At 45.3% G+C, this 17,500-nt stretch overlaps 2 protein-coding genes across 5 annotated transcripts in view; both read left to right on the plus strand.

Moving 5' to 3' along the window:
• Nucleotides 1-16,432, plus strand: part of alms1 (ALMS1 centrosome and basal body associated protein) — a 39,120-nt gene extending 22,688 nt beyond the window's left edge. The window contains exons 12-19 of one of the 2 annotated variants that reach the window (XM_063183568.1): nt 1-756; nt 7,462-7,564; nt 8,048-8,245; nt 9,576-10,084; nt 10,422-10,590; nt 12,932-12,992; nt 14,431-14,530; nt 15,057-16,432. The exon at nt 1-756 is cut by the window's left edge and continues 410 nt beyond it. In XM_063183568.1, coding sequence (XP_063039638.1) covers nt 1-756; nt 7,462-7,564; nt 8,048-8,245; nt 9,576-10,084; nt 10,422-10,590; nt 12,932-12,992; nt 14,431-14,530; nt 15,057-15,101 — 1,941 coding nt within the window. In that variant the 3' untranslated portion in view covers nt 15,102-16,432. Of the gene's footprint in view, nt 757-7,461; nt 7,565-8,047; nt 8,246-9,575; nt 10,085-10,421; nt 10,591-12,931; nt 12,993-13,949; nt 14,143-14,430; nt 14,531-15,056 lie in introns of those variants that run through there. The other variant, XM_063183569.1, reaches the window with a different exon arrangement.
• A 14-nt stretch (nt 16,433-16,446) lies between these two features.
• zgc:123321 (Protein YIPF5-like) overlaps nt 16,447-17,500 on the plus strand; it is a 6,684-nt gene continuing 5,630 nt past the window's right edge. The window contains exon 1 of one of the 3 annotated variants that reach the window (XM_063183572.1): nt 16,447-16,538. The gene's annotated coding sequence lies outside the window, so the exon portion shown is untranslated. Of the gene's footprint in view, nt 16,539-16,876; nt 16,976-17,003; nt 17,253-17,500 lie in introns of those variants that run through there. The other 2 variants (XM_063183571.1, XM_063183570.1) reach the window with 2 other exon arrangements.

Genomic DNA, 17,500 nt, shown 5'->3' on the forward strand with positions numbered 1-17,500 from the left:
AGCGCCGTCAGCGTTGGCGGCGTCGTCGTCGGCGAGAGGGAGGAGGCGTCGCTGTTGGAACGTCTGGAGCGCCTGTCGCGCCTCATCAACAGCAACTCGCTCACGCACTCCAGCGCCACGCTCACGCACGCGCTCACACACCCTACTCCTTCCACCAGCACAGGACGGGATACACTCACCGCTGCACAGGTTGCAAACGGCACGCAAACGCTACCTCAGAAGAAGAAGCAGACCGATCCAGCTGCCAAGTCGTCTGGGACCAAACGAGTGGAGAAGGGAGGGAAGAGCAAGAAGAAGGAGAGGAGAGCGAAGGAAGACAGGAAGGGAACCAGGGAGGACAACGGGGTTAAAAGAGGCGGGGCTCCGCGGCTGGCGTGGGCAGAACCGGAAACGCAAGAGTCGTCCAATCGGATGTCGGAAGAGCAGGCAGAGGTGGAGGTGGAGGAGGAAGAGGGCGCGCCATTGGTGGACGTGAAGCAGGAAGAGGAGGAGCCAGAGCGGCTCGGAAGGGGAGGAGGAGGAGGGCGCTGCCCGGCGGAGAGAGACAGCAGCATGTCCACGGAGACCAGCCTGTCCACCATCGACACCCAGCGGCTGCTGAGGGCGTTCGGGCCCAAGCGAGTGAAGACGCTAGGGGGCGCTGCGGCTGGAGCTGGAACAGCGGAGAAGGGCCGCGAGAGCCTGCTGAAGCTCTACTCCAACATCCACAAGCAGAGGAGCTGCAGCAGCACCACCACCACCAACGACTACTCCACGGTACGAGTCTAGTACATTAGATAGGGGTGCTTCTAGGGCTGGGCGATTTACATTCAAAAAACAATCTTAGACAAAGGAAATGTCTATACGAGTCTGCTACATTAGATAGAGGCGCACCTGTTCACAAGTTTTACACAGTCAAGTATTACGCACATCCAAGTTTAAAGGGTGCAGGGTTCCATTTTTGGTAGCAGTCAGGTGGTGGAACCACAGCTAATGCCAATATCATCTGGATTAAATTATGATTGGTTCTTTTTTTTATTTCTTTAAACATTCAGTCCATGTAAATGAAACGTGTTGCACAATTAATTTATGTGTACCAACTTCACGCAATAGCGACAACAGCGGTTGCACCACCCTGTCACCTGCTTCTAAAAACATCAATGACCCTAATCCATTTTATTTGAGTGTGATGTCTCTAATGGGGATGTGTTCCCAACTACGGACATCTGTAGGCCTATTTCCACGTTCCCCTCCCCTCCACAAACCCACAGTAGTGCCCCGTGTAAATCAAGCGCTACCANCGCGACCCAGGTAGCTGGGGTGGTTGAAGAAGTTTCGCCATGAATTAGTTTTATTCGCTCTGGACGCTGCACTGACATGTTTGATTCAGCTAATCACATAACGGCTCTGTCTTGACAACCTGGGACATTCCTCGATATGAACGTTCCAATTGGTTTTCGCCGAACCGCGTCATAGCAAATTCGCTTAAGATTAGCTTGAGTTTAATCGTCAAAATTCGCTCTAGTCACTCAAGAAGCTTCGCTCCCGGCTTTATTCACCTTCCCTCCATAGAGAAACAATGACTTCCGCCGCGCAGGTCGCTTAGTTCACCTTCATTGTACACGAGGCATAGTTCATCCACTATCCAAATTGGGGTTGAGGCTTGTGACCCATGGATTATTAGTTCATAAAGTTTAAGTCCAGACTCGGTACAGACATGTGTTTGTTACAGCCGAGTCACAGAATTAGCAGCTCCCCTATGTAGATGAGGCAGATGAATCGAAGTGAAATGGGACAGGGAAGGTGGAAGGCATGACTAGGCTTTTGCTTTCTCAAGCTGGTTTGTCTGCCTCAGATCATGTGTTAGTCACTGATGACGGGTTAGGTCGCAGTTTCCCTTCTTGTGTCCGGTGTTACGCCACAGGTCCACTTCCTGTGACAGGTTAGGTCACAGGTTTACGTTCCCACACAATCAGGGTGCAGTAGTGAATGGCCTGTGCTTTAAGCCATTTCCCTCGCTGGGAAGAGAGGTGGTTTGAGCACGGCACCATCTCCACTATGAAGTGTTGGCTTTTTTCACGTGACGTCAGACACCTTTGATTTAATGCATTTGAAGTAGGAAGAGTAGCATCCAGTGGCATAGACATAAACTTACACCCAACTGCTTTCTATGGATACCGGCCGCTAGTCATTCTTCCTGCTTCGCTTTAGAAACAGAACTTGTCTGCAATCACAGTGTTTAAGGCTAATTATTCCATAAAAAAAGGGAGGAAGGGATGAGTTTCGGGGCATCCTCATCTATAGGCTGAGAGTGCTGCACCCACCAATCAGCATTGGGGAAACTTGACAACAGTATATGAAGGTGATGAGAGTGCGTGCTATTAATAGTATCAGGGGCTGTTCACTCACGAAACTAGCTACTAGCCACAACTGGCTAACCCTAACCACGGGCCAGTGCAAAATGAATGGGCGTCAATGGAGTTTCCTACCATTATAAATTATTGTGATTTTTTAATATTTTTTTGTCGTGAAATATTAATATTAAGTTCGAAGCTAGAAATAATAAGACCCCATTTGAGTAGCGTTTAGATTATTTTGCGCCACTAGATTATTATATACTGGGTCACAAAGCTCAATTTTTATGGGGCCAAACCCATAAACATTAGCGGGATGCTAGCGAGTACAGGTTGAAATCTTCTAACCTGCTGTTAAACTACACACCTGAATGATTTGTCAATACAGCCTATTGTTAAACAACAGTCATAGTGCTTACCAGGAATGTTTTGTTGATAATATTTGTGACTGGTAATCGCAGTAGCAATGTATTTAGCATATGGGTTCCCCTTTCCATTCCATACATTTTCCCACATGAAGGACTGAACTACGCTCGCCAACTAGTGGACACTCCATAGTTACTGCAGTATGCATGCAAAGCTAACTGGCTACAATGGGAACCAATGAGACTGAACCTTCTCCCTGTTAGAGATTCTCTGATAGTATGCTGAGCTCATAGAGGTAGAAAATAACACTAGAGAGGACCCCGCCCCCCTTTTTACGGCGATTTGTAGCGGCCATTATCTGTAGGTAGATCGAGAAATGGAAATTAACGGAGAACGAGGCTCACCTCTGTCAAAAATGGCTTAATCATGTGAAAATGTCCATCAACACACTATACAAGGACAATAGTTGAAGTTTGTTGCTAACTATGTTCATAAAAGATATTATTTGATTTTTAAATGTATTTTATCGACTCATATGATTTAAGTAGATATTTAGCCTGACATTTCAAATCTGGTCTTTGATTAAAGTGTTACTTCATATTTACACAGTTTTAGTTAATTTCTTGACAGGGGTGGGCGTGTTCTCCATTGACTTGCATTGCCTGAAGTTACCTACACTACCTACGGAAGTTGGGAAGCTCCAGCTGCCATTTCCCAGTGCTGTCGCAAATTGCTGTGTCCTCTCTAGTGTTATTTTCTACCTCTATGGCTGAGCTGAAGCTAGCCCACCAAACCAGTAAACATACGTCATGGCTGCCCCCTGCTGTGCAGGCATGTGCTGTGCATGGGTTAACTACTGCGGGTGGTTGAGTGCACTCGGGCTTTATGTGATTCTCATTTACCATTGTGATGTCAACAACAGGGCATCAAGTGAAACGTGCGTACAGTGAAATCCCATACCTCATGTTCAGTGTACAAAGCGCATCACTGGCAGCTGTTGTATAGCAGGTGGGGGATTCTACTTAATTGAATTAAAGTGAAGCGCTTTCGCTATTGGGATTAGTAGAGAGGTGGGCATCCCAGGTTCAGAAAGAAAACAAGCCGTGTGCAAAGTGCAAACGCCTCCAAAAAGCAAAATGGTGTCGACTGCTGATCCAATAAAGTGTTGTGTTGTGTAGTAGAGTTACTTGCATGTGACTTTAAAAATCACACGTTTGTTCAGTTTCATTGAATCAGTCAATACCATACAGTAGAGGTGGTGATTAGTGAAAGAGCATGGGGCAGGAATGTACAGTGTGGCAGGATGTTGACTTTGTTAATCCAGTTTGTTTTGCCTTTGGTGATTACACCGCAGAATATAATTTGAGCAGTGAAATCCCATCCCTCATGTTCAGTTTACGTCACTGGCACCACCTGGATGGCAGGTGGGGGGGTTTCAAACCTGCGACCCTCTGGTCACAGGTGGGTCTGCAGGCTTAACCACCAACAGGCTACCACTCCCATGCTTTGGTACACTGCAGGTCGAGTTGACTTCTGCTAGAGTCTGTCGGGGATCGTAAGGGGCTTCTCTGCATAATCCTTTAGGTATACAAACCTCTTACAGCTGTTGTTTCAAATAAGACTCCCTGGCTCTCTCTGTCACGTCAGCTCCCTACCTACCTACTAGTAGTTCTTATCCTCAGGCTGGGTTGATGTCGATGATGGATGACTGCTTTGCATGACACCTGATACAGCTTTTCACAGTGACGTCTGTACCTGTTCGGAATACTACTGTACCTAGGCCGAGGCATTGAAACTCTTAAAGCGTTTTCAGAAGTGTGTTCTGATGATGTCTAATGGAAATGCATGTAAACTGTCTTGAGCCTGGAACAGTTTGGTAACACTTAATTTTAGAGTTCACGTTGTTACCCTCTAATGCCCATAACTGTCATAAGCGTGCCCATAACTGTGTTTAAGTGACTTATGAGACATTTGTTAAGCAAAACAAATAATTTGTTAGGCGTATATTCACAAATGTTGCCAGTTGCTTGTTGCCAGTAAGGCCTTTATTGACTATCTAATCGTAATAAGGAATTTTGTGTTCCATATTGTATAAGTCACTTACGCAGAAGGCCATTGGGCATGTATGGTGGCTGACATGAACTAGGGATGCAAATTATGGATTAATTCATTGATCATTAGTTGATAGCCTTATCGATCGACTTATGATTAATTGATAAGCGGCGTTTTCCCCCTGAAATCTCAATGTGTTAGAGCCATTTTGCCTATTTTTGTGTTTGATGAACCTTTTATATATTATTTGGATATTTTGGTTATGAATGAGGAATATTTATATTTATGAAATTGGATTTGGTAATTATTGTTATTTGTTTTGTTGTTGGATTGTCTTGCTTGAGCCGCTCCGTTTGGGTTGTTTGAAGTGACGCGTCTAATTGGCTTTGGATGACGTTTTGATAAAAGCACCTGACTCAGATGGCCTGGCAGAGCGGTAGAGACAAACAATCTTTCAACCGTGTTGAGTAGAACCTCCGAAATAGAGCTTTAAGTTTGAACCCCCTTATAGTTTGTTGTACATTTAAGTTAAGTTGGAAACAGTGGCAAATAAATCAGAACTCTATTTTTCTACGACGCGCGTTGAATCCAAGTTTCTATCCGCTCGAGAAGAGGCAACTGCAAAGCGGCCTCTACACAATGTTTCTCGAAAAAAAAACCTACTAAATCTAAACATTGTAATTAAATATTGAGATAAAATACCACATTTAAATTTATTCTATTTCAATTCTTTAATCCAAAGGTGATTGAAATATTCCCACTATTCACACCCTTCTTCACACACACTCTTCACCCATTTCACCTGGGATTCTTGTCAGTTGAATTGTCGATTAATTGCGATGAATGGTTTTTAATCGATTAACGCATTGATCGATTAAAGTTGATTAATCAATTAATCGTTTGCATTAGGGCTGTAACGATACACTCAACTCACAATTCGGTTCGTATCATGATTTTTGACCTGCGGTTCGATACACCCCACGATTTCTGAAATGTATCTCCACTGAAGTTTGGAAACACTATCACATCAAATCATAAGGTTGTTTTCTGGACTAATGGGTAATAAAACTTTGAAAGGGCGTATCACGATACTGCCTCCTTGTATCACGATACAGTGTCGTGACTCTGTGTATCACGATTTCTCGGTTCGATACAATATCGTTACAGCCCTAGTTTGCATCCCTAATATGAACCCTATTTTCCAATGTTACCCAGAGTGTAATCTATCACTTCTAGACCTTTAATTTGAAGAGCAAGCAGCGTGTTCTTGAGTAACTGACTGCCTGAGTCCTTATCTCCCTTCGAGAACATGTCAGTGTTTTGTTGACAAAGTTTGCAAGGCCAAGGCCATGAGTCACATAAAGGATTACGAAATAGACTGTGCTGTGTTGTGAGGCGTGTGACCAGGCAAAGGCATTGGCGACTTCAGCTGTGTTTCTGTGGCTGGCTGTACCTGTTAAACCAGTGGCTTTTCATATTCGTCATGGGTGGGTGTTCATTTTCCAGCCTTGCTGTCTAGCCATCATTTGTAGGCTGGCACGGTGTTGGCCAATGGACCTTTCTCTCGTGATGTCATTTCAGACATCTTCAATTCAAAGCATTCGAAGCAGCCAGGTATAAACTGTATAGATCAGGGCTTGACATTAACTTTTTAGCTCACCAGTCAACATGGCTAGTGGCTTTACAGAGTCACTAGCCCGTCAGCCTTTCTACTAGCCACACTTCTGGTCAAATTTATCGTTTGTGCTACCATGATAGCCTGTGTTTAAGCTCAGAAGAAAAACACACCCATAACACGTAGTTTTTCTGACATGGAAGTTAATCAGACAAATACAAACCAGGTGTATGAACAACACAATATAGTCTATTGTTTGTCATGACCAAGAGTAAAGTACCTGCCAAAACACCAAACAAAACTGGCAAACACCAGCCACAGCCACGTGTTACCAGCATTTGGCTGGTTGGCAGGTGCCAATGCCAAGCCCTGCTATAGATATGAACCTACATGCCTGAAACCGGTAGTCATCAGTACCTGCTTCACTTCACAAGGGAAGTTGGTTGACATCATCGTGAAAAAGCATAATTGTGACCGTGAGCAAGTGAAGAAATACTCAAAGATTGCTTGGGTGAATGCAGCCTATTGTTTGTCTTTGCGCTGTGGGCAGTGCCTGCCGTGTATTTGCATGATGAGTCATTGTATCCAACACGTGTGTGACACCATGTGTGTGTGGCTATGTGTCTAGTATGTGTGTCTGAGACTGTGTGCCTGAGTCAAGATTGTGTGCGTGTGTGTGTATTGGCCGTGAGTGATATTGTGTCATGGTGTCCTCTCCTGCCCAGGCCATGCTGTTTCTCACTCCCTCAATCTAAAATGCACACACCTAGAAGCATAGATGTGTGTACGTGTGTACGTGTGTGTGTGTGTGTGTGACTCACTCACTCACTCACTCACTCACTCACTCACTCACTCACTCACTCACTCACTCACTCACTCACTCACTCACTCACTCACTCACTCACTCACTCACTCACTCACTCACTCACTCACTCACTCACTCACTCACTCACTCACTCTCAAATACACACACAGAAGCATAGATAGCATAATGTGTGTGTGTGTGTGTGTCACTCATTTTCAAATACACACACATGGAAGCATAGATGTGTGGGTGTGTTTTGTTGTGTCATGGCTCTGTCTTCTGGTCTCCAGGTGACTCTGGACTCGTCCTCCAGTGGCTCCTCTCTCCCGCCGCGCCCTCGCGCCACCACCAAGAGGTCGAAGGTCAAGCAAGTCAGCAGAGGGGTGCAAGCAGGTCAGTCCAGATAATCTCTCTCTCACACACACACACGCTTGCATACATTTCATTAACATACACGCATATGTACATAGGCACACACATGCAGTGGTCGTGGTGGCTCAGGTGGTACCGGAGCCATTTGGCAACCAGAAGGTTGCAGGATCGAGACCCACTTTGCCTGACCCGATCGATGTGTCCTTGAGCAAGATACTTAGCCCCAACCAGCCACTACCAACTGAGTGTGAATAGGTGAATGTAAGGCATACAATGTAGTGGAAAGGAGTGGAAAGGCACTACATAAAGGCTGTCCATTTCCCAAATGCTGTCAATATAGATGTATTGTATACACAAAACACATACAAACATGCACACAGTAAAGCACACACACACACCCACCCTTGTACATCCACCACATACCCTAAAGGTAACACATGCATGCAAACTACACACCCACACCACACCCACTCATCTGTGAATGATTTGTGTGCTCTTCTGCAGGTGACCTGGAGATAGTGAGCAATGGAACGCGGCGACACACGCGTGACGTGGGCACCACCTTCCCCTCTCCGCACCCCTCCTCCGCCTCCTCCGCTGCCTCCACCACCTCCAGCCAGGCCCAGAGGTCCCAGAGGTCCCAGCACGGCCTTATGAAGGACAGGCACAGCAGGAAGCCAGCCCCTCAACCACATCCTCATGGTACTATACACACTGACATACACATATCATGGGACATTACAAGATGGAAGAATTCAGTTCCAAAAGCCACCAGAAAAATACGAGTATAGAAAAAGAAAATGAATGGTATTTGCCCCATGAAAATAGTATCTCCTCCCACCCCCTACCCCCCAAAAAAACAAATAAACATACTCCTCAAATATGAATGCTAAAGCAGTTATAACATCTAAATAACTACAATAACAATGGTTATACAATATTGGTAGTATGAGTAGTAGTTATACCAGAGAAGATTTGGTAGCACTTTATTTTAGGGATACATCTATTAGCACTAATACATACAATGTGCCTGTATAAGTAACTTGTAGGCATGTACAAAGCAAAATCAAACATTTGTTAGGCATGTATTCGCAAATGTCTTGTTCATGCACAATAAGGGATTTATTACCAATTTAACCTTAGTAAGGACCTAGTAGGCCTTAGCGTTTGCTTAGTAAATGCCTTACAAGTTACTTATGCAGGCATTAACATTGTATGTATTAGTGCTTATAGATGTATCCCTAAAATAAAGTGTTACCAAGAAAAAAGAAGAAGAAAAAAAATGTTTCATAGGGGTACTTTTCGGGGATCCATGCGATCGTAGGGTGCACTGCCCTTTAGGAGACCAGCAAAGGTTGAGAATGAATGGAGTTCCCTTAACGCAATAGATGGCAGTAGTGCACATCGTATGCAAGCTGCCACTAAACGCCACAGAAAAATAAGGGGAACGGACTTGATCCCTCTCCTTTGCCTTGGACACGCGTCTTATGATTTATCTTGGTCTACCATATTGGATATCTTTGATTATACTGAAATATTTAATGATGTGAATTATTGTGTAGCCCTTGTTTGGCTCACAAATAGAGAAGTGTTTACTTATGTAATTTTCGGGGGCTCAGCAAATCAGCAAATACAAATCAGGAGACAAAAATGTTTGCAGCTCTTAAAAGTTATCAGCATGTGTAAGTACTATAATGCAATTATTAACCAACACATATAAACAGGATATACAAATGTATCTGAAATGGTGCAGTTGTGCACTTCAGTGTTCATGTTTCAGTGTGTATGGCGTATTAATTACGCACTGAAACATAATGCCCGAAGTGCACAACTGCACCATATGATGCATAGCATATGCTCTCCGTTGGTTTTCTGTCATGTCCCCCCTTAGTTTTGTTTTGTCTGGTTGTATTTTTGAATTTGTGGGCACACCAAAATACATTTCTAGCATTCCTATTTCTATACTCTTGAACTTGAACTTATAAAGTTGAAACTTGACAACCGCTCCTTCATGTTCTCCTGCGTTGCCCAGGTGTGTCGTGGTTCGTCCCGGCCGAGGAGCTGAGGCTGGACTCCCGTAAGGAGAACTGTCCCGACGCCTCCCCCGAACCCACCGGCAGCAGCAGCGCCTCCATCCCAGACCCCGCTGCTCCATCCAGCTGGTTCGAGCCCTACAGCAGGACCCAGCCCTGGAGGAGGAGGAGAGAGCCACTGAGGGAGCGTCAGAACCAGGAGGACCAGAGAGGGACCACCACCACCACCAGGGAACAGCAGCGGGGCAGGGGAGGCAGCAGCACCACCACCCAGGATGGAGATGTGGTACTGGGGCAGCATGGGCAGAGAGAGAGGAGTACCCAGGTGGATGGTGGGGAGGAGGCACACGCCCAGAGACACCAGCAGCTGCTGCAACAGCTGCAGAGCTGGGTGCAGAGGCAGGGGCCACGCTCAGGGGCCAAGGACGGAGAGAAGAGCTCGGAGACTAGTGGTGGTTCAGAGACCTCACAGCATAAAATTCAAGCCCTGAAACGCCTCACTCTACAGGTAGGTGTGCGTGCGTGCGTGCGTGCGTGCGTGTGTGTGAGCACACATGTGCAGATGTGTTTGTGAAGCTTGCTCTAGTCTGTTGATACTTGGTCTTGGAGATCATGGTGTATATTCCTAAAAGGGGTGTGATTTCTATTGCAATCTGTTAATTTAGTCCATATCCTGTAGTCAAGACATTGCTTACGCTGATTCTGCAGTTCAGAAAGAAAAAAACAGCAGAAGTTATCCATGCGTGATGAAGTATAACGTGTGTGTCTGTGTCTGTGTGTGTGTGTGTGTGTGTGTGTGTGTGTGTGTGTGTGTGCGCGTGTGTGCGTGTGTGTGTGCTTGTCAGGAGGCGCTGGAGTTCCGGCGTCCGGAGTTTGTTTCTCGCTCTCGGGAGCGCCTGAAGCGTCTGTGTCTGCTGAGGGAGGAGAGGAGGATGCAGACCGAGTTCAACCGGGAGAGAGAGATACTCTTCAACAACCCTCCCCTGCAACGCAGATTTACACACAACACCGCAGGTACAAGCAGAAAACAGACCTTGAAAAAGACTCCTACGCGAGTTGAAACGTGTCGGGTGTGTGGCATAAATAAAACTTAAGAATAAAAAGGGACACTGTGTGAGATTTTTAGTTGTTTATTTTCAAAATTCATGCTGCCCATTCACTAATGTTACCTTTTTCATGAATACTTACCACCACGAACAAATTTTTAGTATTCATTATGACTGGAAAAATTGCACTTTTCATACATGAAAAGGGGGATCTTCTCCATGGTCCGCCATTTTGAATTTCCAAAAATAACCATTTTTAGCTGCAAAAATGACTCTACTTGGACCATACCAGAAAATATTTGTTTTTTATTCGGTAAACTTTCATGTAAAGATCAAATTTGGTAATAGGCAGCCCAGTTTCAATGAGCAGCATAGTTGCAGTACTTTTTTTGTCCATTTCCTGCACAGTGTCCCTTTAAGGATTTAATAGCAGAGTTTCCTCAGGACCCTCCTTCATTTTGATGTACAAGCAAAAAAAACATCCACTCACCTACGTATATACACACACTCACACAAGAGACATACAGACTAACATACAGGTAAAATGAGCAACCCTCTGCTCGCATACAGACACACGCACGGGTACAATGCAGGTACGAATAACAGCCCTTCCAACACACACACACACACACACACACACACATACACACACACACACACACACACACACACACACACACACACACACACACACACACACACACACACACACACACACACACACACACACCACTGCTGGGGATTCCCATTTAATCTCATTGGGATTTACATCACGTCACACTGTGAGTGCACAGAATGAAAGTGCACCTCAGTCTTTAACCTGCATTACAAGTGATCAAGGCTAGTGTGCCAGGGCCATAGGTGAGCAGGATTTGACTTGGTTACAGGTAGCTGCTTCAGCCGATTAGCAAGGCACTGGCCGCCTGCCTACCTGTTCGCCACTCCTCAGTAATAACACTGTATCCAGAGCAGCTCCAGCACAGTGTCCTGCCCACTCTTATCTGATGGCTTGGGTTTTAGGGGTGAGGGGGTCCCTGTGGCGTGCCACACCAAGGCCCCAACCATGAATGAGTTTGCATGCCCATGGGGACCCGGCCTGGGTCATGTCCTAATCCGAAGCCATCTCGTATCTCTCTCCTACCCCAGCACTCATTTCTCCTCACCATCTTTGACTATCCTGTCTAAATAAATAAATAAAGGCTAAAATGCCCCAAAACAAATATTTTAGAAAGATGTTTTAGTGGTGGTCCTGAAAGCAGGAGAAAACATCAGGAAAAACTGTGCTGCACAGAATTTAGCGACCAGTCGTTCTGACCAGCCAAGATGTCTTAAGCCTGGCTCAAACTACGCGATTCTCGGCTGAAAACCCCCCTTCCGTCAATCGTCAAACGATTCTCGGGGAAGATTTCCTCGTCGCGTGAGACGTTCTAAGATAGAACTTCAGCAGTTCAAAGAGTCGCCGATCGCAAGTCGCAGAAATCAAACACTGTTTGATATTTGCGACTGGAAATAGAATGTCGGGCATTGTCTCGGTGGCTGCGAGCAGTGATAAGATTGACAGTTGCGATTCTCTTCTAGTGTGCGGTGCACCACGACGTCAAAATCGGACACATAATCACTAGTCGCGTAGTTTGAGCCAGGCTTTAGAATCTCGAATTTGTGTATTTCCATCAGTGGCTCACTGATGCGTGTTAAATGACATTGACCTATTCTGTGTTTTGCCCTGCTGGCCTGGTAGCCAATACGTCTTCAGAAGACGCAAACAAGTTCTGACCATACGTTGGTATTTGATGATTTGGCTGTGAGAATGTGTTGTAGTAGATAGCTATTTAAAAAGAAGAGGTAGTCTGATTGACTGTAGTGTTACCAGCAGCATACAGAGGCATTTGATGCACTCATTTGTGTACGCAAAGTGTAAATGTGATGCACGCAATGTGTAAATGTATGAAATTTGTACATGACAAACATTGCTGGACACCTTTGGCATTCATTATTTTATTTTATTTTTTTGGTCTTTTTCAACTTAAGTGATGACGGGACAGTATGAGAGGGGGGGCAGGAAGCGAATGGGGAGAGAGAGACAGGGAGGGGTTGGCAAATGACCCGGGTTGGGAATCGGGGGTCGGCCACATAGAAGACTAGTGCCCCACCGTTAGGCCACGGCAGGGCCCATTAAGAAATCGCTACTACTCCACAAGCTCTCTGGCATCTGCATGTTGAGAGCTATTTTTGAGCTTCAAACAAAGTCCTTCCTTTCATCTCTGCCTCATGCCAATCACTGCTCTTTCCTTCCTGTGTTTTGTTTTCAGTTCCTGCTCGTCCTATCAAAAGAGCGGTGCCAAAGAAAGAGATGTTCCAGAGGTCTAGACAGTAAGCTTAACTCTTTCTTTTTTCTTTTCTTTTTTTCTCTCTCTCAGGGTTAGATAAAATGTGGCATGAACTCATAGGAGTTAATCATGAACCTTTTTCAAGACTTGCTACATGTTTGGTTTCTGCAGCTGTTTTCGTCGTTGTTGTTCTCTTTATTGTTTACTTTACATTGTGTATGTGGTTTGAGTCTATAAACCAGTTCATAAAGAAAGGAAGCAATTCATACTTTCACTCGACTTCCTCTGAAAATAAATAATCTACATGCGTCCAGACACAAAGTACCACTTGGCCAGAGATTCTGTATATAGAGATATGCCAATGTAATAGGTTGCTATGGGCACCTAACATGACCAGGTTCCGGACTGCCTAAAGGGGCGTGTCATAATGCTCCTAGCATTGAATAGGACAGTCCTTAGGTCTGCCTAAAGGGGGATTTCCCCCCACTCCCCCTTGCAATAATAGAACCCGGAAACAATTGGCCAATGGAACCTCTCTCTTATCTACTCTCTCTGACTTGGCTCTTGAATCTCACCTCCTCAGTCACCTAGTGCAGTGGTGCTCAAACTGTGGTACATGTACCACTGGTGGCACTTGAGACATCTCTGGTGGTACTTGGAATGCCATTATGAACCTCTCCTGTATTGACTGGCAAAAGTGAATTTGGAAGGCCTTTACTGTGATATTCTAATGTTGGTTGTCAAGGTGGTACTCGGAGAGCTCAATATTTTCTCAGGGGGTACTTCACACAAAAAGTTCGAGAACCACTGACCTAGTGAGTGTGAGCGTGAGTCTTTAAACCCAGCTATGTAATCGAGTGAGCAAATTAGCGTGTGCGTGTGTGTGTGTGTGTCTGTGTGTGTGTGCGTGCGTGTGTGTACAGACCAGGTGTAGAGTGACCTGCAGGTAATAGTTGTGTTGTGTGTGGGCTCATGTTTCCTCCTCGCCTCACGTCATCAGTGGAACAGGGCAGAGAACAGTCAGTACGCTGCCGAGAGCGGGGAGGTACTGTAGGTAGGTCTGTGTGTGTGCTGCTGCTGAGATTGCCTGCGTTTGCTTATCTGCTGCTCCATCAGGACACTGGCTTCTTGGGTGCTGTTTTGGTGTGCATTTGGTGTCCTTGCTGTGTGGTGTGTGTATTTAGGTCTTTTGGTGTGTGTGTGTGTGTGTGTGTGTGTGTGTGTGTGTGTGTGTGTGTGTGCTTGTGTGCGTGCGTGCGTGCGTGCGTGCATGTGTGTGCCTGTGTGCGTGTGTGTGTGAGTGCGCACGCGCATGTGTGTGCGCACGCGCATGTGTGTGCGCACGCGTATGTGTGTCCAGGCCATTTTATTTGCATGTGTGGTGAAGAAATGCAGTGTTTGCAGCTGCCTGGCGTGGGTCTATCTGTGGCTGGCATCGGCCTTATCTGACTGCCCCGCCCCTTCCCTTCCCTTCCTGTCAGGATCTACGCCCAGCTGCCCGAGGTGGCCAAGCGCAGGGAGGAGGAGAGGAGGAAAGCAGAGTACCACTCCTACAGACTCAACGCCCAGCTCTTCAACAAGGCAAGCTGCAGTGCGCATACACAATATTTGCATCACATAATATGATCATTACAGTGTGTAGTTAGACACACACACACTGAAACTGAGACACATTAACGCACACACACACACACACACACACACACACACACACACACACACACACACACACCTGCACATACACACACACACCTGCACACACACACACACACACACACACACACACACACACACACACACACACACACACACGCACACACACACACAGTCTCTTATTCACTAACTCACAATAGAGATACACAACCAGCTTACCAGACATAAACAGCGATAAGTGCATATTTACTCATGGTCAGTCATTATAAACATGGACATGCACACAAAAATGCTCATGTTTTTAAGACGTGAAAAGAAAAGTGCACGGGAAATTCCTCTTTCCAGCAATATAGCTTTGACCACAGACAGGGAAGTTACTTGATCAAAATAAATCATGTTGGTATTGCTTTAGTGCAGAATTTCCGTTACAATTCTGTTTTTTTTTTCCTTACAGAAAGTCACCAATCGAGTGCTTGGGCGGAGGACTCCATGGCAGTAAGAGGAGGACCTAGGACATGGAAGGACCTACGCACACTTACCTACACACACACACACACACACACACACACACACACACACACACACACACACACACACACACACACACACACACACACACACACACACACACATTAACACAATCTCTCTCTCTCTCTCTCTCTCTCTCTCTCTCTCTCTCTCTCTCTCTCTCTCTCTCTCTCGCACACACACACACACACACCAGCACTCCACACTTAACACTTGAACAAAACCTGAACAAGCAAGCCCCCAGAACAAACCATGCCTTGAGAGTGCAGCCCTCCTGACTGGCTGAAAGAGGCCTTTTGTGGTCACCAAAGCAGCTTAAGCCCCAGCTGTGTGCCTCTCTTGGCTCTGACCATAGTCCAAAAGGGGCCTTCCCTGCCCTGTGTGTCCAAAACACTCACTTCTTCACCGCCTTTTAAAGCCACTTTCCACCATTTCTAAAAAAAAAAAGAAGATAATTTCCCACCTCTACTCCAGTTAAATAATTGATTTGTACCTTTCTCTAGTTCTTCTTGTCGTCTTCTGAGTCTGCTGATGATTGCTTTTAGTTCCAATCTAGCGATTACCATTCAATCTAACCAGCCATTCAAGCTAGCTGCTACTGTAGGTGGTACCAGACGATTCAATGATGCTAGTAGCTCGGACATAGAATTTGCATTGCCGACTCAGAGAACGACTGGAAGAGCAAGAGAAAGGTAAAACCTCAAGGGGAGATGAAAAATGAGCTTATTACCTACCAGAAGGGGGGAATGTCGCTTTAAGGACCTAAACATAGCAATTTGACTCAAGCCCTGTAGTGTGCTTTGTCATGAAATGTGAATATGTGAATGATTTTGGACACTGATTTTGAGGGCTGTGACTGAGCCATTACTCATAGAAAAATGTGACTTGAAAACCTCACCAGATCACCAGAGCCTTGTGATTGCACCTGTTTGTGTCTTCCACACCTCCCATTATACTCAGTGGGAGGTGTAATGCAACCAAAGGCTTTTGTTATTATTGTATGTTTTTACGTGTGCCACTTTTTTTTAACTCGAGTTTTGCAAAAGGACAAAATAAATGTGTGCCTGGATGTATTTTTAATGCTCTTAAGATATTTATGATTTTATCTGTGTGAACAGCGTCTAGGGCTTTTGGTGTGTTTGTTTGTTGTGTATGAATCCCTCCTGACTGTGAAAACTAATAATGTCAATATGCATTTTTGTTTGTACTGTACGTATGGATGTATTTTCTACAAATTGTTAGTTTTTACCACACATTGTGTCTTTTTATGAGAACAATAAATTTCTGTCAGCTTTTATCATATTCCCCTTGTAGTAGTCTGATCCTTATTTTTGTCGCTAGTAGAAACTGAAGCTGAAGTCCTGGCTCTGTGGAGGAGGCCTAAATAGAGGAAGATGTGTTTCAAAAGGTAAATGGAGGGGATTTCTCTAGAGCAAGGCCAACCGAAACACATCATGTGGAAAATACCTCCAAAAAGCAAAGTGGTTTCTGATGAGCCAGCCAGCTGACGAAGCGGTGTATAGAGTTGCATGCATGCCGCTCCAACACATACAGTAGTTCCAAACCCTCACAAAAGTAGGCCTGCTTATATATCTGCTTTTTGTACTTGATTATTTTAGGGTTCTTGAAGGATGATCCTGAAGTGTTAATGGTGCAGTGTCTGTGTGAGAGTGTAACTTGAAGACTCATGTTCTCACTACCTCCTGTAAATTTAGGTTACTATTTATATCTCTGCTTCACACACACACACACACACACACACAGCCCGCAGCTGTCGGGGAAATCACCCTCTCTGTGGATTGGTCACACACTTCACCGTTAAATCGGAAGAACATTGGCACAGAGGTACTGAACAACGCTGTGTGTGTGTGTGTGTGTGTTTTATATTATGCGTGCTGCTTTTCTGAACAGAGGCTGCCCTGTATAAGGCTGAAAGCTGTAGTGGTCACACAGGCGACTGGCTAGACTAGACGCAGTTTATTTTCCATGGGTCTCAGAAACGTGTGTCTGTTGGGGGGAGGTGTCTAAACTTTGGAAAAATGACCCAGCGTAATGTAATACTCATTGTTTGGTTTCGTTAACAATGTGGATTTGTTGGTGCTCACCTGACAAGGCATTTGAGGTAGGCGTCAACAATGTTACAGACAAGTTTCACATGTAGTGTTTCTAGCTTTCAGACAAGGGTATGTGTGTGACGTGTGAGCTTGTGTGGTCCAGCAGCATTGGGATTATGACCCAATATCATTTCCTCCCATCCTCTGTTTACTTCCCTTACTCACCCGCATGTAATGATGCCAAGACGGAAATGTAGCGTCATTTTTTGAAATGATAAAGTATTATTTTATATGCATGCATCACTTTCTCCTCCCC

The sequence above is a fragment of the Engraulis encrasicolus genome, chromosome 19 (assembly GCF_034702125.1).
Source record: "Engraulis encrasicolus isolate BLACKSEA-1 chromosome 19, IST_EnEncr_1.0, whole genome shotgun sequence".
NCBI classification, from domain to species: domain Eukaryota; kingdom Metazoa; phylum Chordata; class Actinopteri; order Clupeiformes; family Engraulidae; genus Engraulis; species Engraulis encrasicolus.